At 51.1% G+C, this 25082-nt stretch overlaps 1 protein-coding gene across 4 annotated transcripts in view; it reads left to right on the top strand.

The window, feature by feature from the left end:
- JADE2 (jade family PHD finger 2) overlaps nucleotides 1-25082 on the top strand; it is a 54795-nt gene that overhangs the window by 11812 nt on the left and 17901 nt on the right. For 3 of the 4 annotated variants that reach the window (XM_085236304.1, XM_085236303.1, XM_085236302.1), the window contains exons 4-6: nucleotides 4194-4351; nucleotides 15911-16080; nucleotides 23437-23648. In XM_085236304.1, the coding sequence (XP_085092430.1) occupies nucleotides 4194-4351; nucleotides 15911-16080; nucleotides 23437-23648 (540 nt within the window). Of the gene's footprint in view, nucleotides 1-2093; nucleotides 2201-4193; nucleotides 4352-15910; nucleotides 16081-23436; nucleotides 23649-25082 lie in introns of those variants that run through there. The other variant, XM_085236305.1, reaches the window with a different exon arrangement.

The following is a 25082-nucleotide window of genomic DNA, read 5'->3' as shown; positions in this document are numbered from 1 at the left end:
GTGAGGAGAGACCTGTGAGATGGGTGAGACCTTGTGGAATGGGTGATGATGGAAGAGTGGTATCGAACCAGAATGAAGAAAACCTTTTGTCTGAGCTTCCAGAACTGCTTCATGCTGAGAACCATCGCTGCACAATCACAGAAGAAACGGTGCCCAATGCTCCCAGTGCTGTTCTGGAGCTTACAGGGATGCTGCTGCACATGCTGGGTGTCGGAGAGGGCTGCGCTCTGCAGCGTGGAGCACTTTGGAGAGGTTCATTTTTGCAAAACCTTTGGGGGATACAAACATCAATGTGCACAAACAAGACCCTGTACAAGGACTGCCACCACTGTGCAGAACCCGGCGTGGTCCCCGGGCTTGCTGCACTTCTCATAGCTAATTAAAAGCAGTGCTAGACGAGTGTTTCTTTAGTTTAGATTTAAAGACCAAAACAGATTCAGCTTCTTGGCTCTCGCCCAGCAGCTGATCTTATGTAAGTGGAAAGCAGTTAGGAAGGGATGTGAATCTGATGTTTTCAGGTCAGCGTGTGGGGCTGGTGGGGTAAGTGGCAGCTTTGGCCCCGCTGTGTGCCGCCTCTAAAAGCACAGTCCTTGCATTAAGTGGAGCTGAGCAGTGATGAGCTCAATGCATTGCTGTATTGAGGTTTGTAGACGAGTGTAAAGACCTTGACATCGATATGGGGATCTCAGAGAGGCTGTGGAAAGATGCAGAGGCAGGGCTGATGGGCAGAGATGAAATGCAGAACTGGAGAAGGATGATTTCTGTGCAGTGCTGCCCCACATTGAGCTGAGCCCTGGCTGCATCCCCAGGTCACAGGAGGGGACATTTGGGTTGCTGGCGCAGTCACAAGAATCCTTCTGGAGCCAGGCGAAGTGAAAAATTAGGATGTCAGAATCAGAAGTTATGTTGTTTCTCATTAATGTAGTCTTTGGTTTTAGTTGAGAGAGATCAATATGGTTTTTGCTTCACAACAGTGAACTACAGAAATAATAACAAAGATGGATATATCCTTGGGTAATGTGATGGCTCTTGTATTGCATTGATTTCTCATGTTTCTGGACCTCTGAGATGGGCTGCCAGCCCGGCATCGTGTGTTGAAGGGATGAGGAAGTGGCAGTGGCAGGTGATAAGGGGCCAGTGGGCAGCAAGTGACATGATGGCCCTGTCACCCTCTGGGAAGTCACCACTGCCCTGTGTGCCAGCAGTGTAGGTTGGTGCCCTCTAGGTCAGCTGGAACCCAGTGGTGAAGCTTAGGACATGGCAGAGGACAGATGAAGGGCTCCATGATGGGATTATTCCCTGGAGAAGCTGTTGTGCTATTTGGGCAGCTCTTGGCAGCACGTGGAAGGAGGCAGGTGCAGGTGTGGCTTCTTCACATTGTTCAAAGGAGCATCATCCAGAGGTACCTGGTGCTCCCAAAGATCCATGGGACGTGCATGGCAGGACTTGACTTAGTTAACAAGAGCTACAGGAGCCTGTAACCCAGTGGTCATGTTGACCGGGTGTTTCTGGATGTAAGAGCTTTGCTGGCCATTGGAATCACATAGTACCATGAAAGCAAAGGGAAGTAATTCACATCTGTAATTTTTGACTGCTGGTTCCATATGGTGTCTGACAGTTGGCTGCTCGGTCCCTCTTGGTGCTGCCATTGGCTCCAGGTGCCACCGAGGTGAGCACCCACCAGTCCCTGCAGCATGGCTGTGGCACAGGGCAGGTGGCAGCCGGGCTGCTGAGACAAACTGTGGGTTCCTATGGGAGGGAGGAAACAGTAAACAGTACTATTGAGGGAAAATTGCTTGTTTTCTGGTACACAACTTTCTCTTCACCGCCAGGTCCTCAGTTCATCAGTGCCCAATTTGTCCTTTATTTAGTTTTCATAAATAATTCAGAAGAGTTTGAGTAGAATAATTGAGTCTTTTCCCAACCCTAATCCCAGACAATTCAAAACAAAAAGACATTTAGATTACAATTTGTGCATATTAGCTGTTGGGAGATTTCCAGACAACTGATCTGCTTTCCTTTACAATTTCTCTGGCGTTCTATCATTTCTAAAGTGTTCTGCTTTGATAGTTAATAATTTGAGCGTTTCCAGTTCTTCATGAAGAGACAGAGGCATCGCTGTGATAAAGTGCTGGCGTGCTTGCTGCCTTTGGAAGTGCGAGCTTATCTGTTTTCCAAGAAGGACTAAATAAATGAAGTGGTAAGATTGCACATCCAGCCCGCGATGCGCCTTATCATCTTTGGGGAAATAGATACAATCGTGCTTATTTGGCTTAAAATTAAAACTCGGCTTCTTCAGGGATGCGAGCTGAAGAGTCAGAAGGGATGGATTTGGGGAAGAGCCTGTGCTGTGCGGGGGGCAGGAGCTGTAGGGAGGGCTGTGCAGTGGTGAGGTGTGCATGCAGTGTCCTGACCGGAGCGTGGCCACGTGCTGCTGTGTAGCAGGGAGCTGCAGCAAGCTGACCTTGTTTTCTTCTTGCTGCCTGGTACACCAACACGCAGCTCTGCGAGGATTATGACTTCTTGCATACTCCTCGTGCTTAATTAGTGTTGATCTTAATCTTTTTTTTTTTTTTTTTAATGCACTGACAGCATAGCAAAACGTTGCCGTGGTGCTTGTAGCAAGGAATTTGTTGCACTGAGAGGCTTAGAGGAATTTGATCTTTCTGACATGGAGCACCATTCAGACATGGAGCCCCTGTGTGACTGCAGTATGGAGGCTGTTGGTTCATTGAGGGATGTGCTGGGGCTGTGCTTGGGAGGCTCAGATCTGCTTTGTAGGGATGTGGGCAGCGATGGGATGGAGGTACCTGCACAGTTCCAGGAGGTCCCAACAGAGAAAAGGTCGCTTATTGTATTTAACTCTAATTGGGTTATCAGCTGAGGCTCTGGGGATTAAACAAACTGACCTAAATCCCAGTCTCAGTGGTCTTAGTTAATGTCCAGTTTCCTGCATCTTAGCTGATTTAGTTTCCAAAACACTCCAAAGAATGTTATCGTTGAATTGAAAATGTGAAACCATCCTATGGCATCTACTGTGGCTCTCACAAAGCAGTCCTCGATCTGAGGCCGACACTGCAAACAGGCAAAGCAGCACTGAAGGAAACACCTGGTCTGTCCCAGTTCTGCAGAAGGAGCAGTGCTTGGAGATCCGTGGTGTCCCGGTCTGGCTGCTGGCATCATTGACATCATTGCAGCTAATAGCAGATGGTAGAAAGGAGAAACCATCCATTTTCATTTACGATTTATTTTTACCCTGCAGTAGACAGGATTGCTTGCACCGTTGCTGTCAGGCAGTCCCCTGGAAGGAAAGCCTTATTTACCGCAGTGGGTTATTTTGGAATGCTTTTCATCACAGTGCAGTAGGGGAAGGCTCTGCAGGGCCCAACGAGAGATGGGAGAGAGCCCATTCCCTGCCCAGGAGTGGGGGGTGTCACAGGGAGGGCTCTGTGTCTGTCTCCAAGCGGGTTTAGTGGATCAGGAGAAACCTCTGCGTGTTTGGCTGTGGGCATGGACACAGGCATCTATATCACCATTTAGCCAGAGATTTTCCTGTTCACTAAGCAAACAATTTTTTTCCAAGACTGTAAACTCAGCTTTGCCCTCGGGTATGAGGGAGACAATGAGCAAGTGAAATAGCGTTGCAGCTCAGCGATGCCTTTGTGTTTCCACCAACCCATCAGGCGGCGGGGAGCCCATCTTAACATACCAGCTCCAAACTCCTCGCCCAACCCCAGGCTGGTTTTCCATAGCCATGGCTCCAGCTGTGGCCAGAGCAGCAGAGCTGCAGGTTTGTTGTGGGGATGCTCTGATGCTGATGCTCTCCACTGCGGCAGTTCTGGAGACGGAGTTGCTGTCAGCTATTCCCATATAAATCTCTCCAAATGCCTTCTGTTGATTCCAGTAACATCTGGAGTTACCTGCAGTGCCAAAACTGGGGCAGGGTCACCCAGCGAGGTGGGCTGTGCTTGCATGCCTGTGGGTGTGCAAAAGCTTCTCATCTCCTATCATGTCAAGAGTAAGAGGAGCATCTCTTGCCCCAGCGAAAGTGGTAGAAAGCCCATTGCTGTGAGCACCTGGGAGAATGCAGCCCATCACGGTGTCGGGCCAACGTGGCACATCTGTCACACTGTTGCCCATGGCCATGTCCCAGTTCCTGCCCTCCACCCACTGTTGGTGTTTTCCCTTTGCAGGTTTTCCGCACGGACCTGATAACAGCCATGAAGATCCCTGACTCGTTCCAGCTCAGCCCTGAGGAGTACTACGTGCTGGCAGACCCCTGGCGCCAGGAGTGGGAGAAGGGCGTGCAGGTCCCAGCCAGCGCCGAGGCCATCCCTCAGCCCGTGGTCAGGTAAGCAGCATCCCTGCCCTTTGTGTGCTTGTGGCTGGGGGTTCTGAGCTGGGAAAACCAGAGGGAGGCCGTGAAGATGATAGTAGGTTGGATATTAGGAATGATTTCTTCTCAGGAAGAGTGGACTGGCACTGGAACTGATGGGGGTGTTCCAGAAACATGGAAATGTGGCGCCTGGGGATGTGGTCAGTGGGCATGGTGGGATGAGTTGTGTTGGACCTGGGGATCTTAGAGGTCTTTCCCAACCATAATGGTTCTGTGATTCAGTACTCAGAGATGTGGAGCATCTCTCCTATGGAGAAGGGCTGAAGCTGTTTGGCCTAGAGAAGAGGGGATTTACCCAGTGGTGGAGAGTCACTGGCATTGCTGTGCAGAGCTGTGGATGCCCAATCCCTGGGCAGTCTGGGCTGGGGGGCAGCCAACACGTGTAGGGAGGGGCGGGGGGGGCTGTGAGGTCCCTTCCAATCCAGCCCCGTTCTATGGCTATGATGGAGCTGTATGTCATGATGTGGGGGTGCAGGAGCTGGCCCCTAAATTAAAAACTTGTGTGAGCTGTTCTTATGAGTTGCAAATGTGATGGGGATGCAGAGATTACAGGGCTGGGGAGCCCAGCATTAGCCAGGCATTTGCAGGACTTTGTATTGGCCTAGGTCGGTGCCTCGTTAGCTATTTTAAAATGGGGAAGTTTTAAGAGTGCACTAAAACAGCTGCTGAGGCACAAAAGAAACATGGGTGAGCCACTGCCCCATCACAGCCACGGCTGAGGATGCTGTGGGGGGAGCATGGGGAGGCATGGCACAGGCATTGTGCTGCTGTAGGGTGGGCTGGGGCCGTGTGCTGCTCACCATGAGGGGGTCAGGGCAGCACTGGTCCCATGGAAGCTCCATTTGTCCACAGCTGCTCTTGCAGCTGCCAGCCCCGGGTCTGATGCAAACTTTTGTGTATGCCCCCCTCAACTCCCCCCAGCTCTCCCCAAGGGAAAACAGAGAAAGAAATGAAACTTTAATGAGTCTGAACACATCAAAAGGGAAGTTGTAAAGGGGGCTGTTGAGTTGATTTAATCCTTAAGAAAAGAGGAAAAAAAAAAAAAAAGGAAAAACAAAACAAAAAAAAAGCAGCAAGTGGAGTATCTTTTTAAAGTTGTCTTTGATAGCTAACCGCAGTCTGTGCTCATGAATGCTCTGCTCCCCAGCTGAGAACCATACTGGGGCTATTTCCAGCTGAGAAGTGATAGCTTTGGCAGTGCCCTGCTGGAGGTGCCCTTCTGCAGCTGACCCCAGCAGCATCTGCATGGCAGTGCTGTGTCTGCTCCTGGGTAGCCGGCTGTGAGCTCTGTGGGCAGATCACACCTCTGCTCCCCTCCCCTTGTTTCCAGAGCTCCTGAGCACTGGCGGCTCCATCCTACTTCCTGTAGGGTTTCTTTGCAGACCAGAACTAAATCACAGAGGCCTTCTGCCCAGAGGACAGCTGCATATTTCCCACCGCAGCAAGATGAGCTCATGGCTGTGCAGGTGCCTTTTTTGACGCATCCGTCCCTTTTCTGGCAGGGCAGCATACATAGTGTGGGAGATTCTGTCCCTCTGATGGCATCGCTGCCCTAAATCCTACATCAGTTAGTGCTGTGGGCTGGTGATGCACTGAGCATTTTGCAGGCTGGAAGCTCAGAGCCCTATGGCTGCTGCTCCTCCAGGGCAAGAGCTGGCACTGCCCCAGGTGCAGCACTGCCAGGGGCATCGTTTTGCTTTGTACCGCATCTCAAAGTGGTGTAACAGAGCATTGTCCATAGAAGTGAGGGGAAATGCACTGAAAGGTGCATTGCACAGAGCTGCTGCTCTTCAAATCTCTTGCCTGGGTGCTCAGAAGTGCACTCTTCCCCCTTGCGCCTCGCCTCTAGGTTGTGCAAATCCAAAGCTGAAAATGAGATTTTGAAACGTTTTATTTTGCTGGAGCTCTAAAATGTCAAAGCTGTGGGTGAAGCAGAAGGGGAAAGCGCCTTCTTTTAAGGCATGCTTTCCTCAGAAAGCAGCTGCCTGGAAATGCCTTCGCTGAGAACCACCTTAACACGGGGTCCATTGCAGACCGGTGTGAGCCACAGAGGAAAAGCATCCTTTGGCCCCGTGTCACTGTGCTCTGGTGCCCAGGGCTGGATGCCACCAGCCATGTGGGTGCTGTCTGCACAGCAGGGCCCCTGGGCAGCGTGGAGCATTGCATACTTCCTCACCACAAACCTGACTCATCAGTGCTTAAAAGGAGGTTCATTTTATGCAGCAGCTTGCTTGGGAATTGCCCACAGCCTGAAGGGCAAAGCTTGGCTCTAAAAGCCATTGAAAAGCAAATGAGAACAGGGAAAATGAGGAGTTAGTTTCTCCCAAGAGTGTGTTTCCCATTCCTCTGGGTCCCATAGCCAGGAGGTGCACTGGGCAGCCCAGTAGCAGGGCTGAGCAATGTAGCCCCCAGGATGGGTTCACAGATGGGGGAACCCCAGCACAGACATTTCCAGGGTGCTGGATGTAGAATGGGACCATCACAGCTTGAGGTTAAGGGTAAGCAAGTAAGGAAACAGCGCCGAATGCAGTTATCTTGGTGGTCTGGGAGTGTCGAAGTGTGGGGACCATCCAGTCACCAGCTGGGAACAGGAACCTTTGGGGCAACCAAAGTTGCTCCAGGGAAGGTTTAGGTTGGGTGTTAGGAAAAATTTCTTGTCTGAGCAGTCAGGCACGGACACAGACTGCCCAGGGAGTGGGGGAGTTCCTGTTCCTGGAGGTGTTCCAGAGATGTGGAGATGTGGTGCTTGGGACATGGTCATTGGCTATGGTGGGGGTGGTCTGGGTTTGACTTGGGGATTTGAGAGGTCTTTTCCAACCTCAGTGATTCTATGGTTTTATGAGCTTTCCCTTTCCACAGTTATGCCATGATGAGCTCTGGAGGAAGATGCTCTGCTTTCTGCATGGTTTCTTATATGGGGCCACAGAGCCCCTCCCTCACAGTGGTACAGAGCCTGACCCCAGCTCATCCTGGTGCACCGGGAGCATCGTTCCATGCAGCACTGGCACCTATCCCAGGTGCTGTGCACCTGTAAGCCTTTAGTTCCTTATTTACTGAATCGTTTAACATCTCCCTTCCCTGAGCTGAAGGGATGTGGGCAGGACCTCGAGGCGGCTCTGGGAGCTCACATTAAGCTCCATCAGTATGTGCTGTATACTCTGCTTCCTGTGAATGTGCGCACAGCGGGAGGACGAGCAGGAAGGCTGCTTCTTGCTGGCAGGGTTCCCAGATATTCTTGGCGTCGCAGATCTCTCCTTGCATCGTTGCTGTGGCCCTGTTTGAACAGAAAACAGAAAGTGCTGTGGCAACAGGAAGGCGCAAACCCTGGTTGGGGGTCAATGGGAGAGGATGAACGGCTGCCACACCATCCGGGCAATGATGTGACCGTCCCCTTTGGTTCCCTCTGTCCCATGTCCTCCAGAAGCACAGCTGCAGGTGGAGCAGACCTCTGGCTGTGCTGTATGGTGCTGCTGCAGGAGCCCTGGGCAAGATGTGGGGCTGCCAGGTGTTGAGCCCAGGAGGTGCCCCAGCATCTACCACAGTTCTGTTGGTGTGTGGAGCCAGCACACTGCGTCCCAGCCAGGGCTGCGCTTCCTTCCCTCCTTCCTCCCATCCCTCCCTCCCTCCCTCTCTCCCTCCTGCAGCCGGCTGCCTGCTGCCTGTTGACTCATCAGCAGCTTCCCTCGGGCTTTGCTGCAGAAGGGGCAGGCAAGATTCTGCAGCACTCTGTGTATCTCTTGGAGCTGTGCTGTTGTTTTAACATGAGATGCCTGGGTTGTATTTTTTTGTTTGTTTGTTTTTCCCACCCACTTCTAGCCTGTGGTGAAATTGTGTGAGCTCAGGGCTCTGTCAGGTCCATGTGAGTGGGTTCCTCTCTCAGGAGCTGCAGCCCCAGTGGGGTTGTCAGGTTTTGGGGTTCCCACCATGGGAGAAAAGCACAGGAGCTTCAGCGTGGGCTGGGGCACAGCACTGATTTTGTATCCAGCGCTTGGAGAGGGGATGAGCGTGATTGCCTTCCTTTGTTACTTCTAATCATTTCTGCTTTACAGCCTGCTTGACAAATCCTCAGGTATGCTTTCAGTGAGTCCTCACCTTTATTAGCTTGCTATGGGAAACGTGCTAATCCAGCATGTTCTTGCCTAGTGCAGAGCTACTGGTCTGTTCAAAATGTTTGCTTGTTCTCCCTGTGGATGTCTGTGATTTTTGCTGGATGTGGCACATGGCATATCCCAGCAGTAGATGTACGGAAAGAGAGGGATGGTTTCCACCACCCTTGGGGAGTCTCCGCATCTCACTCCATCACCTCCCATCTTCTTCCTCTTCCTCGTCCCTTCCCCACCCAGAAGTGGGTCTGAGCTCTGCTGCAGTAATTACAGCCCCATCCCCTCGTTGTGGGAGGGCCACCCAACCACCTCCCTGCTGTTTGTAACAAAACAGGGTTCTCAGAAGGGGATTTGCAAACCTTGCATCCCTGCTGAGTAAGATGAGAAGCTCTCAAGAGCCCCTCGGAGATGTGAGAGGGCCGGGATGGTCCAGCAGTGGTGATGATGGGATCAGCTGTTCTGTGCCAAGAGCTGCTGTTGGTAATCCCATGGAACTGGGGTGAGAGCTGCAGTTCTTTGAGCTGAGCTGAGCTGAGCTGAGCTGAGCCTGCAGGACCGTGTCCACTGCACCTGGCTGAGCTGAGAGAGGGCTGGTGGTAGATTGGAGTTTCTGCAGTGCATTTGAAGAGGATTTGGAGGATGCACCGAGGCATGTGTTGCTTTGCAGCAGTGTGGTGGTGGGAAGGCAGAGGGTTCCTCCTGGCCACCCTCTGCCTCTGGTGACTCAGAGCAGGAGCTGTCGTCCTGTGTTTCAGGATTCAGTGTTAAAACAGTGATTCAAAGTGCATTGCAGAGTCTGGCTGCTGCCCATTCAGATTGCTCGCAGCCTTACTTCCACTTGGGTGGGTTTTTGCACAGTGGAGACCTGTGTGCCTGCACCATGCTAACCATGGGAACACACATCCCTGCGCCCCAGCTTTGGTCTGAGCTTCAGCTGCACTCCCTTGGTGGTCACATGGGGTGGATTTGGGATTTGGGACTTGGGACTGGGAAGCTCCTGCTTGCAGAACAGCAGATGTGGGTCTGCTGCTGTTGCTCACACCTCTTCTGCTCCCCATTAGTAGATGTCTAGAGAAGTTGGGCTATTTGCATTATTGAAATAACTGTGAAAGCATTATCTGCCTGACAATTAATTCCAGATGCTTTAATGTTAGTAGCATGGCTGAAGTTAGATGAAGAAGCAGCTTTTTTTGTCTTTTTATATTCAGCAAACATACATATAAGTCTTCCTCCCTTCACTGATAGCAGCCCTGAGCTGTGTTACTTTGCTTCCCACCCAGACGCTGCCATGCTCTGGTCAAGCAGAAAAACAGCTGCACTCTGTTGCTGGAATCAGAGCTGAGACCTGAATAATTCATCTGTCGAGCTGAATCTCGGGGAGATTTGGCTTGGAATATAACTGTGAGAGAGATAGGAACATCAGCACTCTAGTCTTCATCTTGTCTGCTGGGTATCGGGCTTTTATATGGTGATAAACAGTTCCAGAGCAAAACTGGAAGAGCTGTCTGGGCTTAACAAGATGGCTGTTTGGTGCCTCCTGCTCCTTGTTTTCCTCTTTTTAATACATCAAAGAGGAGTGAATCGCTTTCTCCTTAGAGAACTGCGTGACTCCAGAGGGCTGGAGGACCTACTCTGCTCACAGGCTGCTGCCAGAGGAGATTTGAGACGCAGAAGGCGAAAGGGAGCGTTTTCCTCATAGTCCCTGTTAACTGTGGCATGGAGATTGCAGGACAAGTTACAGAAAACTGTGTGCAGTGTCTGCATCCTAAGGGCCACCAAACACCTCCCTGCTGTTTGTAACAAAACAAGGTTCTCAGGAGGGAGTTTGCAAACCTGAGCAGCCTGACCGTGGCTGGAGCCACAGAGCCTAAACAAGGATTTTTGCAGCCAGGACATGCGCTGTGCCTGCAGCTGCAAGAGGAGCTGTGCAGGGTGCACCCACAGAGCTGCGCAGTGGCAATCGCTGTAAACTTGTAAATGCTTTCAGAGCCTGTAATGCTTATTTATTATAGCAACCTCTGCTTGGGGAGCGCTGGGAGTTCAGCTGGGAAAAACCTGGGCTGGTCCCTGCCTGGCTGGGGACACTGAGGTGCCTGGCTGCCCCCCAGCAGGATGGGATGCAGGACGTGATGCCACGATGCAGGATGGGATGCAGGACACGATGCGCATCCCGCAGCCAGCCGGGCATTACGTCACCTGCAGCCTCGCTCACTGGCTGCTGTACTGGAGGGCAGGCCAATGCTGCAGGCAGTGTTAACCCTTCCTGAGCAGCCTGGGCAGCACAAAGGGACTGTGGCTGTGCTGAGAGATAGCCGCTGGTGTTTGTGCAGTTATGAAGGGGGGGGGCTTGTGGGCACAGAGCTGCTGTTCCAGGAGCTTGGTGCATTCACCCGGGGCTAAATCCAGCTGTTTTGTTCCCCTGAAACAGCAGCAAGAAGCCAGCCAGGAGCTTCAGTGCTGAGCCATGCATGTAACCGTGCCCAGGTGTTTAGAACGAGTGCTTTACTGAAGGTTTGGGTTATACCAAGCAAGAGGGAGGCTAAAAGGAAAAATACCGCAGTCTTCAGTTGCAGTGCAGATTTCGGTCAGCTGGGGACCGCAGGGCTGGAACCAAAGGTACAAAGCCATGCAGCCCAGCAGCAGCAGTGACAAACCGTGCAGTTACAGGGAGCTGCTCACTGCCATGTAGATGTACCAGGCAGGTCTCTGTGGAAAGGATTTTCTTGCTAGAAATGTGCTTGGTAAGGTGCTGGCAGCAAGCTGGCCTCACAGCAGAGGGAAGCACAGCTGAGGGTTTGCATTCCCCACCTTTGCCCCCCTGAGCTGATCCTGATTCTCTCTGTTATGTGTTTGTGTGTTTGCAAAGACAGCTGCCAAATCTTGAGCCCCCTGGTGTGGGAGGTGGGTTGGAACACTTCCCACACTGTGCTGCTGCTGGGGCAGCATCCTCAGCCACCTGCTGGGACCTCCACCCACATCCCAGAGATGTTCCTCCAGCTGCCTCCCCTCCACCTGTGTGCTGCTTTCAATATCAGGCCAGGTCATGTAGAGCCTGACTGCTTTATCTCCCCTTCGATTTCCCTTTTTCTTCTTTGCACTGAGCTTTCGGACTGTCATTTTTTGGCTTATGGATTTACAGACTTTCATAGGAGCCATCGAGGTGGCATAACAACCATCAGTAAATCAGGGCTTGGGCACATGGAGGGTCACAGAGTGCTGTTTGTGGTGCAGCCCCCAGCCCTGTCACCCATTCACCATTGCGCTCCTTTTCTCACACCTGCTCCGCTATTCGGAAGCAATAGTGCTTATACAATCCGTGAGCTTAAGTTGGTAAGAAGCTTGGGCATCTGGTCTGACTGCCTTCTGGATACTATTTCAATAAACAGAAAATGAAAATCATCCCTTTAAATTGTAGAATGCCTTTTTAAAGTTGGAGTGTGCTGCTGGAGAATTCCCCCGCGAGCAGAGCTGGCAGCACAGCAGGATCAGCATCCTCTGAAGGTTGCTGGCAGAATTATCTTTCCACTGACTTTCCTAAGCTGATTTATTTATGGACACTGGACAGGACTAATTTAGACTGGAATGTAGGTAGTGAGAAGATGAGTGGCTGAAGCCTTCACTGTCATAAAGCAAAGTATTTTCGGAAGGGAAGTGCTGTGCGGGGTTATTTATTATTTCTATCTGGTATATTAAAAGGGAGAATATAGGGGGGAAAAAAAGCCTTCTCCCTTCAGCCAAACTGAAGCATTCCGTTTACAGAGATGATTAACCATGGGAATTGGCTGAGTGTGTTTTATTACCACATAATCTTCTCCCAGGATAGATGTGATCCTCGAGAGTGTTGGGGTCCACTTACTTCTTTCCCTCAAGTGCCCTTGAGACCCACTTGCAGACTAATGGCCTCAGGTTTGTTGTGCTTTTCTGGCTGATCCCAGTTTTCAGCCCTTCGTTTAAATAAGCTCTTGATTGATACAAATACTTTTAAATGCTGCCTTGCTAAATAAAGGCATAAACTCCTGCTTGCTTTCGTTTTTGTTTCCTGCTTTGCTGTCATACACCTCCTGCCCATCTTCCCATTTTGGTGCACTCTGCAGCTCTGGCTATGATTCATGGGGCCCCGTGGTACTTCCCATCTCCAGCCCAGGGTCACGCTCCATGCTCTCTTCTCAGCATCCTCTGCACATCACAGTGCCTCTGCAGCTCTTGCTGTGTCCAGGCTGTATCCATGTCCATGTGCTCCATGAAGCATCTTACTCTGCTGGGTGCCTCAGGAAGGGCAGTGAGGTACTGGCACAGGTTACCCAGAGAGGTGGTGGGACCTGGTTGAGCCATGGGCATCCCTGTTATTGCAGGGGAGTGAGACAAGGTGACCCTTAAGAGTCCCTTCCAAATCAAGCGATTCTATGACTGAATAACAAGAAGCTCTTTGCCATGTATGTTAGTGTATCAGGAGGGAATGTCCTGCTTCTTAGGAGTGCTGTTTCACCTGCTGAAATTGTACGTAAGAGATGTTCCATATCAGTGCTCACTCCTATGGGACCAATGTGTGATGGATGCAGCCTTTGACTACAAGCTCCCCAGGACCTGTTCTTCAGGTTTGGGCGGTGCTTGGCACTGCTGCTCCAGGTATGTTTCAGATGCTGCTGCTGAGCTGAGCAAGTGTGTGGGGCACCGTTAGGTTTTCGTGTTTTCCTTAACTTGGTCTTAAAGCAAAGAGCAGCTCTGTAAGTTGCAATGCACAGTGAGCAGAAGACCCTTTTCACTTTGCAGTGTGGAGAGAAGCCGCACTTCAGGCATACTTGGCAGCAGTGCTGTTAGCATCAATCCCCACGTGAAGCTTTGTGATTGCATCACTGAGCTCTTTGCAAAGCCAGGCAACGCGCCTCGAGTACCTGCTGCAGGGCTGTGCCACAGGCTGCTTGTGTAACGGGGATTAAGGAGGTCAGGAGGCACAGCTCTGAAGGAATGCCCAGTGCTCCTGGGTGTCTTTTCTCCCACTGCTCAGAGCTTTTGACTCCAAGCCACCGTGCTGAGCCCGCTGCTGCTCAGCCCAGGGCCTGGTGCTCTGCAAACCGCCCTGATCATGGCTCATGGGACTGAGGGTTTCAATTCTGCTGGGAGCACGCTGCTCCAGGGTATTTAATGGGGCTGGGAGCTCCTTGGAGGAGAGTCCTGAAGCTCGTTGGGAGCACACGTAGTTTCAGTGTTATTACTGCTGTCTGCATTAAATACGTTAAATACAGACTTTGCTGAATCCCCAAGCCCTGTCCTAGATTACAGCGAGCTCATTTTAAACTCAGGAGCCTCACAGAGCTGTGCTTTCATGGCTTTACTTTCAGATCCTCAGCTGAGATTTGGAGGAGCTGTCCTTGGAGTGTTGGAGAGTATCGTTATTTTCAATCCACTGATGGGGAAAGGAAGACAGAAGAGGCTGGGTGCTTTGCTGAGGATCTCAGCAAGTCGTGAAAAGTTGCAGAACCTGATGGTGGTGGTGCAGGAGGGTCGGAGCCCCAGGCTCTGCACTGCCATTGCTCCAGGCAGAGCAGCAGCTGGGAAGGGACGGCGGTGCCGTTCACGGTGTTCCTTCGCAGCATTTCTCTGTGTTGACGTCTGGCTGTTAGGTGATATTTTGGGGCAGAAACGTGAGCTGTGCAAGTACTGCAGCAAGCTCCAGCTCCCAGCTTTGCGGAGATCTGTCATCTGGCACCGCAGGCTGCTTCTTATTTCCAGCTCGTCCTCTGCTTGCATGTCATTACGCGTGACACTGTTGACGTGTGCATGGCAAGTGTCATCCATGTTGCTGCTGACTTGCCAAGAAGCGCAGGCGAAGTGACAGCGAGTGCTGGGCAGGAAGCCTGCAGTCAGTGCTGCTGCAGCGTGCTTGCTCCAAGCAGCATGGGATGTGGGACATGCAGTGTGGGACATAGAATGTGGGACGTGGGATGTGGGACATCTCCATGGGCAGGCATGGGGCTGCAGGCATCATAAACCAGGGCAGAAACGGGAGCTGGAGGCCTGCATGGAGCAATCCGGGCTGCCCTTGAGCATCTATCTCACCCCTGCAGCCCAGCACCCGTTTCACTGTGCTCCAGTCAGCGAGCAGTAATGGGAAAATTACTGCCATGAGGAAAGCTGCTCATCATGGATATAATTTGGAAGGTCAGAGGGAAATGACCTTTCAGGGCACTTCTCCTGTGACTGGCTGAGTTGTGCTCTCAGTGCTGTGTTGTGCAGATGCTGTTAGTGCTATATGAGCACCAGGACTGGCTCTCTGGGCAGGCAGCCGGTTGATGTTGGCGTTTCCAGCCTAGCCCCAGCTGCCTGCATGGTGTTGAGAAGGAGGCAGAGAGCAAACCCCCAGCTCAGAGGGACGGGCATGCCGGCTCACTTGGCACTGGAGCACACACGTGGGAGGCTGCTGGCAGCAGGCGTGCACCAGCGCTCGTGAGGCAGAGAGGGAGCAAGGATCCCTGCAAAGTGTAAAAGTGGCTTAATTTCTCACAGCGTGAAGGGAAATCATGTAACTCCTGCAAAGTGAGAGGGTTCCTGCAGAGACCCCGACACAAAGCCTCCCGGCTGCTGATCCTGGCTGTGATCTGTGGGGCTGTGCCGAGCGTGGGGGAGTGGGAGAGGTTGGTTCTCATTGAAAAGCATCCAAGCGGTTTTAGGAGGAGTGGGGCATGATGTTAAAGCAGTGGTGCCAGCATTATTTCTGTAGTCATCAATGTGATGAGTCTGATTGGTAGAGGCTGAGGCATATGGAGGCATGAGCCAGCAGAACGAGCCTCATTCCAGATCAGTAAAAGCCAATCCTTTGTATGAGCTGTGCTTATTTAAGTCTATATAGGGGCACTTTTTGTCTGTGTCTCCCATGGTCATTGCAGCTGGCATGGCATTGTGTGGGCAGAGCGGGCAGGCAAAGTGCAAACTCCCTGCCCATGGGAACAGACTGTTTATCAAAGTCAAAAGTGGATATTTTTCTGGTTTTACATGTTTTTTTTTTTTTTCCTTCTTGATGACATCAAAACTGTTCATGAAAAAATGAGCCTGAGCCGTTTGTTTTGGTGCCGTGTCCAGTTTACCCTGGCACACAGCAACCCCTCCTCTTTCTGGTGTGATGGCAGCCGCACAGCCCCATTCCCGGCAGCCAGAGCTGCTTTCTTGCTGGTTGAAGCAGCCTCAGCCCTTCAGGTCCCCTCCTCCTTCCTCAGGAGCTAGCAATGAACACTTTAAGTTACTCACTGCTGATTCCTTTCTCCTTTTCAGCAGTGCTTCATCTCCCTCCTGCCTCGAGCTGTGCTCTCATTCCTAGAGTCAGACTATCAGTGCACCCTCATGGCCAGACATGGCCACTGGGCTCCCAGCGGGATGCTTTGTAACTGTCTCTCAAGCTCTCATTCCTCTCTTCCAGAATCATACCCCAGCTGGAGAATCTGCCTTCCCCAGTGTCCCCCAGCAGCCTGCCGGGCTCTGAGATTTCAGAAGCCACGAGGACGTATCTGCAGGGTGTGAGCCGTTACGACCTGGATGAGCTGGATGCCTGCTGGTTGGAGCTCGTGAACATGGAGCTGAAGGAGATGGGTGAGTCCTGCAAAGTTGCCCATTGAGCAAGCGTGAGGTCTTTTAAAGTAATTGTCAGCACGTTTTGGTTGAGTGCAAGAACTGGGCTGGGAATTTGACCGCTGGCACTTTGCTGTGCATGGTCTGTTGGGCACATCTCTTGGCACGGGCTTTGGGTGTGTAGTCCTACCTGGAGTTGGAGGGATTTTCCAGTCCTTGTGGTGTGGTTGCTGCCACCCAGATAAGAATAACAAAACAATAAAACATTCACCTTTTGAGTGCAATGAAGGCTGTAATGTGCCTGCTCATTGCTCCCAGTTGCAACAGTCTTCAAGGGTGAGACAAGCACATTATCAAGTGCTTGAGCAGACCTGATGAGCACTGCTGAAGAAGACAGATCTGGTGTTGTGGAGCTTGTGTAACTGGCAGGTCACAATCAGCATTGTCCTCATTAATCTGGGCCTCTATTAGCAGCCTTACCTCTGTCACTACACACCTCAGTTTTGGTTCACTGCAGCTTAGGCTGAGCCTTCAGGCAGAGCAGAGCAATCGGTGCTCCTGGGTAAAGCCAAGTGTCCCCATACCACTCCAGTGTCCCAGTGGTGCTCCTATGGGTCCTCCTCCCACCGAAGCTGGGTGGCTGTCAGGGGTATCTCTGGGCTCCAGGACAGGGCTCTGTATCTATTCCACTTCCCCTTGCACACACTCCTTTAGTCTCTAGTAAGGCAGCGGGCAGAGAACTGCCTTGTCCAACTCAGTTGGGTTAAACTTGGCTTGCTTTATTTCTTCAAAGTATTTGGTTACAAACACAATGCCTGAAATGGTTTTCAGATGTGGGGCTCCCTGGCTGATGGATCACTTGAAGGCTGAGCCGGGGCCGGTGCTGCGGAAGCGGGTTGGGGATGCTCCAGCAGAGCCAGATGTGTGCTGGCTGCATCCTTCCCATTTATGCAACGTGGGGCTGATGAGTACCAACCCAGAGCAGCTCCCGTGCTGCACCTGGCTCTGTGCAGGCTGCATGTTGGGCTGGCACTGCGTGTGTATGGACACACAGCACCCAGGCAGATGCACCTGGATCTGATGTCAGGATGCAGCCAGTGCGTTGCCAGTAATGCTCTCTGCAGTTCTGAGCTAGCTGCATTTTGTTCCTGCAGCTCTGTCATTCATCAGGCGGTGAGCTTTCGCAAGAGCAGTCCTGTGGGGGTATCCATACAGAACAGGGTCTGCAGTGTCTAGTGAGCCCTCTGTAATAACAACTATGGATGGTAGTAATGAGCCCAGGGGATTGCAGCAGTGGTAATGTGAAGAGACTCACTGCCCATCAGCTGATTCCTCAGTCCATTCCTGTTGCTAAAAGAGCTCTGTAATTACCGTGTGAGCCTGAAATATGCTGGCAGCTTGGGAAAACAGTGTTTGCTGAGTGAAATCTACTGCAAATGTGGCTGCTGCCCAAAGCTGTGTATGATTTCTCCCCATCCCCAGCCCTCCCACGTGCACATCAGGGCTGGCTCTGGCGCAGTTCTTGCAGTGCCCCGAGCACGTGAGGCACAGGTCTGTGGCCTTCTGGGGCTCAGCCTCTGCTTCCTTCAGGGCAGGGGCCATCGTGTGCTCAGCCAGGTAGGAAATGGAGCTTTTGTGCCCTTCATCACCTCGCCCAGAGGGCTGCAACGTGCTTAGGTTGGTCTGGAGGTGATCCTTAAATAGCGCTTTCTCCCGGAAGCCCTCAACATTAATGACATGCTGAGATTTCCAAACCAGCTTTGCTAATCTCTGAGATCATTGACATGACTTAACTGGAGAGCTGCAGCCTCTCTCCCAATTCAGAGAAGTCAGAAGTTATCTCCCAGCCTGAAGAGATATGCAGAAGTTGAAATTCCTCCTGGGTGTTTAGCTGAGCTGCTGTCATTGGGCAGTTCATGGGCACAGTGTGTCATCCACAAAGTATTCAATGACAAAGAAGGAGCGTGATCTCTGACTGGCTCCTGAGCTGCCGTGGGGAGGAGAGCTGGAAAACACCTATTAGCTCATCCCAGTGCAGCACTGATCGCTGAGCACAGCACATGCCTTTTCCAGTCCTTTTTAGGTCACCTCTGAGATGGAATTTTATCACTGGGATCAGATAAACCTCCAGATAGCTGCAGCTATCTGCCGCTGCTGCTCCACTCTGAGCTAGGTGGGCAGCCTTTCTGAAAAGGGAAAGTTTTTTTCACATAAAATGGTTTTAAATACTTCTAAACCACCCCCACCGGTAATGTGTTTCAGTAGCTGGGACTGTACTTGATGGAAATGCACTGTTTAAAGGACTTCTGAGTGCTAGAGGTAAAATCAATATTTAAGCGAGCCTGAATGTTTTATTTGTTGCTGCTGCAATAGGAGACAGCACAAGAAGTGGGTCTTCAGGTTGTGTGAATGAAACCCTGAACCAATTTATGCACACGCCACTGCTGGCAGCACAGGGCTGTCCTTTCTGGGTGAAACCATGCCATGAGCCTTTGTTTTTTTCATTAAGATTTTATGCTATATGTTGTGATCTCTGTTAAATACAAAGCTGTTGTAAGAGTGGGGCTAGAGAGACTTCAAAGACCTGGGCTGAAAGATCCTTTTGCTGTGATCAGCACTTCATAAAAGCACGTGGAAAATCCTAAAGAAATTGCTAAAAACGTTGCCGGAATCAATTTTGCTGAAAGCAGAATAGAAGTTTCTAAGTATTCCCTTGACTTAATCCATATGGTGTATGCTGCTCACATATGCCCACCACAGTTTCTATCTTGGGAGCTGGAGGTGTTCCTGTTATTTTATGGCAGGAACATGCAAAGGTCACATTTATTGCTTTTGAAGCTCCAGGGGGAATTCATCACTGCATACTTGAGATATGTCTGTGTACTAATTAGATCATGCCTCCCTCAGTGGAGGTGAAGTTGGTCAAGTAGATTGCAATAAACCTGGGTAGGCAGAGGAGCCGTGGGGAAGGCAAGCTCGCTTGAGCAGAGACTGCTGCTAAATGTACTACAGGAGAGCAGGGATGCCCTGCCCAGGGCTGTCCCATCAGGATGTGGGACCCGTTTTCCCCAAGGCGTTGTGTTGGATCCCGAGGGCAGGGCTGCAGGCTGGACATCTCCAATAACACCCCAGCACAACTGTGCCCAGCTGGTGCCACTCGCCTGCAGGTGCCCATCACCGTGCTCCATGCACAGCCACTCCAATATCTGTCACGTGAAGCTGCTTTGGTATTTTTAAGATTTGGGACACAGTTTCCTGCCGTGCTGTGGCTGTAGAGAAGTAACCCAACGCTATACTGGTGCAGCCAGACAGAGAATACTGCAGTGGGACTGCTGCCATGATGGGACCGCTGTGATGGGACTGCTGTGATGGGGCTGCTGTGATGGGATTGCTCTAATGGGACTGCTGTGATGGGGCTGCTGTGATGGGGCCTCTGGAGCATCAAGGGGCTGCCTGTCCCCGGGAGGCATTTCCCAAGGCCATCACACAGGAGGATGTGCACAGCTCTGTCCCTTTTGTAGTGGGTTCCACTTCCTTTACTCAACAGCCCAGCTTTCCCCTTTCAAGTGTCTCCCCACATCCCACAAACAGGAGGGGCAGCTGATGTACAAAGGCTTCGCCGAGCCCTGCACCACTCGTGTTGCCTTCACGTTCCTCAGCCCAATCAGTTTCTATGTCAAGCGGTTGTTCTGCTATTTCCATAAATTTCTTGCAGTAATTGCAGCAGTTCCCAGCAATCCTCGGCGTGCTGCTGCTGGGTGGAGTGAAGAGGCTTTAATCAGAGTGCTCCAGGACAGCTCTGTCAGTGCGCAGCATTAGAGGAGAGAGACAGCAGATTATGAAGTGGCTTCTAAAACATTTTGTCATCGTCTTAAATTTGAGCAATAATTGATGTCGGTGGGTGGCATAAAGGGTGATAATTGGTTCCTGTAAATCTCTTAAGTGCATTAGCAGGCTGTGTTTGTAACAAAATATCTCCAAGTTTCACTGCCTGTGTTCAGCTCAGGCAGCCTGCGTGGTGCCGTGCGCTTCGGCGGTCCCACTCCACGTTTTGGGTCTGTTTGTAAATAAGATCGATACGAGGTGAATGTGAGATGGACCCATCTTCCAAACGCAGTGTGGGCTCAGGGAGGCTGTTGGGCTGCAGATGTCTGAGGCAGGAAGGCGCAGCGGGGCTGCAGATGGTTCACCAGCAGCTGCTGCAGGGCTGGGGAGCACCGAGGAGTGCACATTGGGTTGCGCATCACCGCCTGACCTTGTGGGGTTCCCTGGGACACAGCCCTGGGGCTGAGCAGGAGCTGCATCCTTCTACCCCTGCTGTTTCAAAGGCATCATCTCACAAATGTTTTTTTTTTTTGTTTCGTTTCTTGAAAACGGAGCAGTAGTTTTGTTTACTCAGTTTTTATGCTGAAAAAGAGACTCCGAGGTTTATGGCTTGTGGATCGACTAATGGCCCAGCCTGCAGCCCTGATGAGTCTTTGTTCGTGAGCTGTTTCATCTCCAGGTACACTACACAGGCTAAAAGGATTTATTGTTTCGGCAAATTGATTTCAGCGGAGTGCAGTTTAGTCAGAAATAGGTCTCTGTTCTGTGAGAGGTGGCTCTCCAGCTATTTTTCCTCCCTGTGCAGTGAATAGGCTCAAACCAGGATAAGGAGTAGCTGAGAATTCATTTAGCAGAATATTGCTCCTTCATGCCACATAAATTATGGTGTTGCAGAAATAATGATAGCGGAGGCTGGGAGCATGCAAAGGAAGTGTTGGGATGCTCAGGGTGGCTGCCCACGAACACCCAGCTCTGGGGCAGGAATGGGGGAGGCTTTGTCCCAGCGGGGATCCCATGGTAGCTGCACTGCTACTGGTGTTGCCTGCGGGTGTGGGAGCTCCTCCTGGGGTTGATGTTGAGTCCCCAGAAACGTGGGAGGCAGCGGGAGCCAGAAGGGAGCATCGCTTTCTAGGGAAAAGGATAGGAAAGCCTCATTTCTGAGTATATGGGATAATGAGCAAATTCTCATTTCAGTGCCTCATGCCCTATAGAGCCTCAGAGCCACATCTCCATATGAAGAAGCTTCCAGGAGCTTCATCTCCTGCTGTAAACCCACCTGAGCTTCATCTCCTGCTGCCACCTGAGCTGGGAGCATTTCAGTGGGGTGTTCCACCCATCTGAGCCACTCATGGCTGGGAGTGAGGGGAGCCAGGAAGACCCTCAGGTTTGGTGAGGTTCACAGCCACGTCCAAAAACGATTGTTGATTCTGTGAAATATGTTGGACCACGGTGATGAGCATGAGGATGCTGCAAGTCCACAGTCCTGGCTACAGCTCAAGCCATGGTTGTGAGCTGAGGTTTATTCTTTGCACTTGTTCACCTGGAAGCACCCACTGTACATCCGAGTGGATCTGAGTCTGGTTCTTGGCACTTCATGCCCTGGAGCAGGTAACAGCAGTATTGCATACTGCACAGAGAGTGTTTTGGTGGAGTGTTTTTTTTTTGTTTTGCTTTTTGATGGGCTGTGATCAATACAGATAGTGTTTTCTCAGCCAAAAAAACGACAATTTTATGAATGGAGTTTAATAGCGGTGGCTTTATATGATGCAGAAGGAGATAAATGGAGCGCAAATGGAAAAGGAACTTCACCCTCAGGCCCCATTGTTTAGTGTTTCATAAGCGATTAATCGCTTCATCCCCATCAAGTGCAATTGTCAATTCAATAAGCTCTGAGGTATTTTGAATGGCGCTTGGCAAACGGGTTCCTAATGTAATTACATCTAAACGGAGTGTGAGAGCGCATGTGTGCAGGAGGGAGGGAAGAGATCTATATTTTTTGGTGTGATGGTGTAACAAATACGTTGATGTAAGCTGGTGAGAAAAGCCCTTCTGTTGCAGATGATGATTTCTTGTGGCACTGGGGTGCAGCCTTTTCACTCAGTGTGGAATAAGAGCTGAGCAGGGGTATGGCAGACACCAACCTGCTTCTCTTGTTTTCTAGTGATGCTTGAAATATGGGAAGGAATGGGATTTAGAATAGTAAATATGATATATATGAGGCTGCCCAGAGAGCTGTGGGTGCCCCATCCCTGGAGGTGCCCAAGGCAATGGATGGGGTCCTGGGCAGCCTGAGCTGGTGGGGGGCAGCCAGTCCTCGGCAGGGTTCCTAGATGGTCTTTTAGATCCCTTCCAAACCATTCTATGATTCTATGGAAATGACAGCTTGTGTTTCTTCCTACAGCAAGGGCATTGGGGTGGTATGTTTATGAGGGCCATTGTTGAGGGAAAAAGTGTCTGGGCTAGGGCTCCTCAGGCCCCACACAGCCCATTGGTGGGGCTCATGGCTCCCAGAACAGGCCCGACCGGCTGTGTGTTGCAGCAGGGTTGCTGAGCACTTGGCAGGGAGCGATGGGGAGCAGCGCTGTCTGCGGCGATGGGATCCCTGCCTCCACACAGATGTGTGCAGTGCCAGGCTGGGTGTTTGCAGAGACTTGTTAAGCCAGGGGAAACCGTGCCAAGGCGAAACACTGGGGAAGATCTTGAAAAGGCAGACAATGGTGCGTTTGCTTGCTGGTCTTGCCTGCGGGTCTCCTTTGCCCCTTGACTCAGATTTTTTGGCAGATTGGTGGGGAAAGGAGCAGCTCGGCAGCCTTGTCCCACTGCAGAACTTGTCCCAGCACATGGACTGCACCCTGCAGCCCAGCAGAAGCCCAGCAAGGTGAATATTTCCTTGAACTCTCAATGAATAACCACACATCAGTACTTCCTCAGTCCCTTTTCTCCTCTGTTTATAAAGGAGATATTGTCTCCTGTTGCCCTGTAGCAAGAAAGATCCACGTGTCCACCACTGGTTTCCATCAAAGGTACTGGTACGGTGGGGATAACAGGCAGCACAACCAGTCTGAGCTCCCACCCCAGGTCTGATCCTGTGCCCCTGGACCCAGCCAGTTAAAAACACTTGTTTGTTCTCAATTCCAACCTTTGGCTTCCATTTTACAGTTCCATTTAATTGGCCTTAAAAGGGTCAATTTTCACAGTCTTAGCAATTAAAGCACTGACTTTGTGTTGCCAAAGCTTGTCTGAGCCCTCACTGCAGAAAGCATCTTTGCAGAACTTGTCTCCTTGAACGTTTAAGCTGTCAGACCTAATTATCCGCATTGGTTCAGCTGAATGGATTTCTCTCCTCTCAGCCAGCAGCAATATTTTGTTACTGTCTATGAAACATGAACTGTATCCCGAGTTAGAAGCAGCCGTTTCCTGAATCGCAGACCTTCCCACCACGGTGGATTTGAAGTTTTGATTTGAGCTGAAGTCTCAAGTGCCCCCCGCCTTGCATGACACTGCAGGCGCTCACAGGGTGCCATGTCCCCATCTCTGCTTTGTGCCTTGCAGAAAAGCCCGAGCTGGATGAGATCACCTTGGAGAGAGTGCTGGAGGAGCTGGAGACGATGTGCTACGAGAACATGAACATTGCCATTGAAACAGAGGAGGGTCTGGGCATCGAGTACGACGAGGACGTGGTGTGTGACGTCTGCCGCTCGCCAGAGGGGGAGGATGGCAACGAGATGGTGTTCTGTGACAAGTGCAACGTCTGCGTGCACCAGGTGAGCAGCAGCCCGAGAGCCACTGCCCTGAGCGTGCTGCGCTCCTCTTTCCTTCAGCCCTGTGACCTTTTATTCCTCCTCTTCCGTGAATGCGCTCATTGTTCCTGGTCCTTGCTAAGCTGTGGGATCCTTAGCACCTAGGGACAAGCAGCATGGCTGCTGGCTTCCCTTTCTGCATGTTTTGTCGGGCCGTTAGGACCTTCCAGCTCCACCAGCTTTGTCGCACATCACAGAGCTTCTGTCCCAGCTTCCCTACTCTATGAGTGTATGATTTCATTTTATTTCACTGCCTGGAGGAAAGCATTTTATTTTCAGAATTGGGTGTAAAGGCTTCAAGCCTTTGCTGGTGGGAAGAAGGAAGAGCAGCAGTATCTGTGGGCTCCTGTGCATACATGCTGGGAGCGGGGCAGTGCTTGGCTGTGTGCTGCTGCTGAGCAGCCATCCCTGCTCTGGGGGCTCCAGGGACACTTTGCTGGGTGGGCTCCAATGGGAAGTGCAGGAGTGGGGCCCTTAGATGTCAGCATCCAAAGCAGAGCCCCTTTTTAGTCTCCTTTCTGAGAAGGGTGTTTTGTTGGCTTTTTTTTTTCCTCTCCATTTTCTCATCTTTTGGGCAGCTTTTCCATCAGCATTTCCTGGAGGTGGGAGAGTGCTGGAGATATGTATAGTTGAGAGAGGTGGGTGTTTTGAATGGTTTCCATCAGTGAATCAGATTCCACAAAATACCAGGATGATTTGGGGATGGTTTGGGGTTGGTTTCTTTTTTTTTTCTTTTTTTGGTGTTTCTTTTTAAGTGAATCCAAGTAGAAATTTCTGGCCATGGGCTGATGTGTACCCATTGTGCAGCAGTGTGGGGGCCAGGCTCCATTAGGACAGACGGACTCGGCAGCAGCCTCAGTGCTGAGGGCAGTATGATGCTGCAGAAGGAGATGCTGCGGGTTGGATTTAAAGGCTGTTGAAAGAAATGACTGATTTTATCTTATTTTTGGGGCACATACTTGGGCCTGAACCCCAGCACTCACTTGGAAGCTTTTAGAAATCCCATCTCTTTCCCCATTCACATAGCAACAAAGCCCAGAGCCTCCAAGCAGAGGAGGAGCCATGCTCAGATATGCATGCTGGGGTTGTTTGGTTTTGCCTAATACCAAATCAGGTACTTTATAAAAATCTCTTACAGAAACGATCTGTCTGTGCAGTTTGCAGGTGCTTTGAAACACATTTAAGTCTCTGTGAACCATGTAGACCTGCAGCAATCATACTCCCTCCTTTAATACTTTATTTTCCCAATAGTATGTTCAAAAAGTGACTTTTTCTCCATGGAAGTTACTACTGTCAGAGTCCATTTATGGTTTGGGGCAACTTAAAATTGTGCTACAAAGTCTCTCCCCGGCTGTGAGGACTGAGCATCCCCTTTTCCCATGCTAATGTACCATACTC

This window comes from Meleagris gallopavo, chromosome 15 (genome assembly GCF_905368555.1).
Source record: "Meleagris gallopavo chromosome 15, MGAL_WU_HG_1.1, whole genome shotgun sequence".
Lineage (NCBI taxonomy): Eukaryota > Metazoa > Chordata > Aves > Galliformes > Phasianidae > Meleagris > Meleagris gallopavo.
This window is presented reverse-complemented; position numbering and strand designations above follow the sequence as displayed.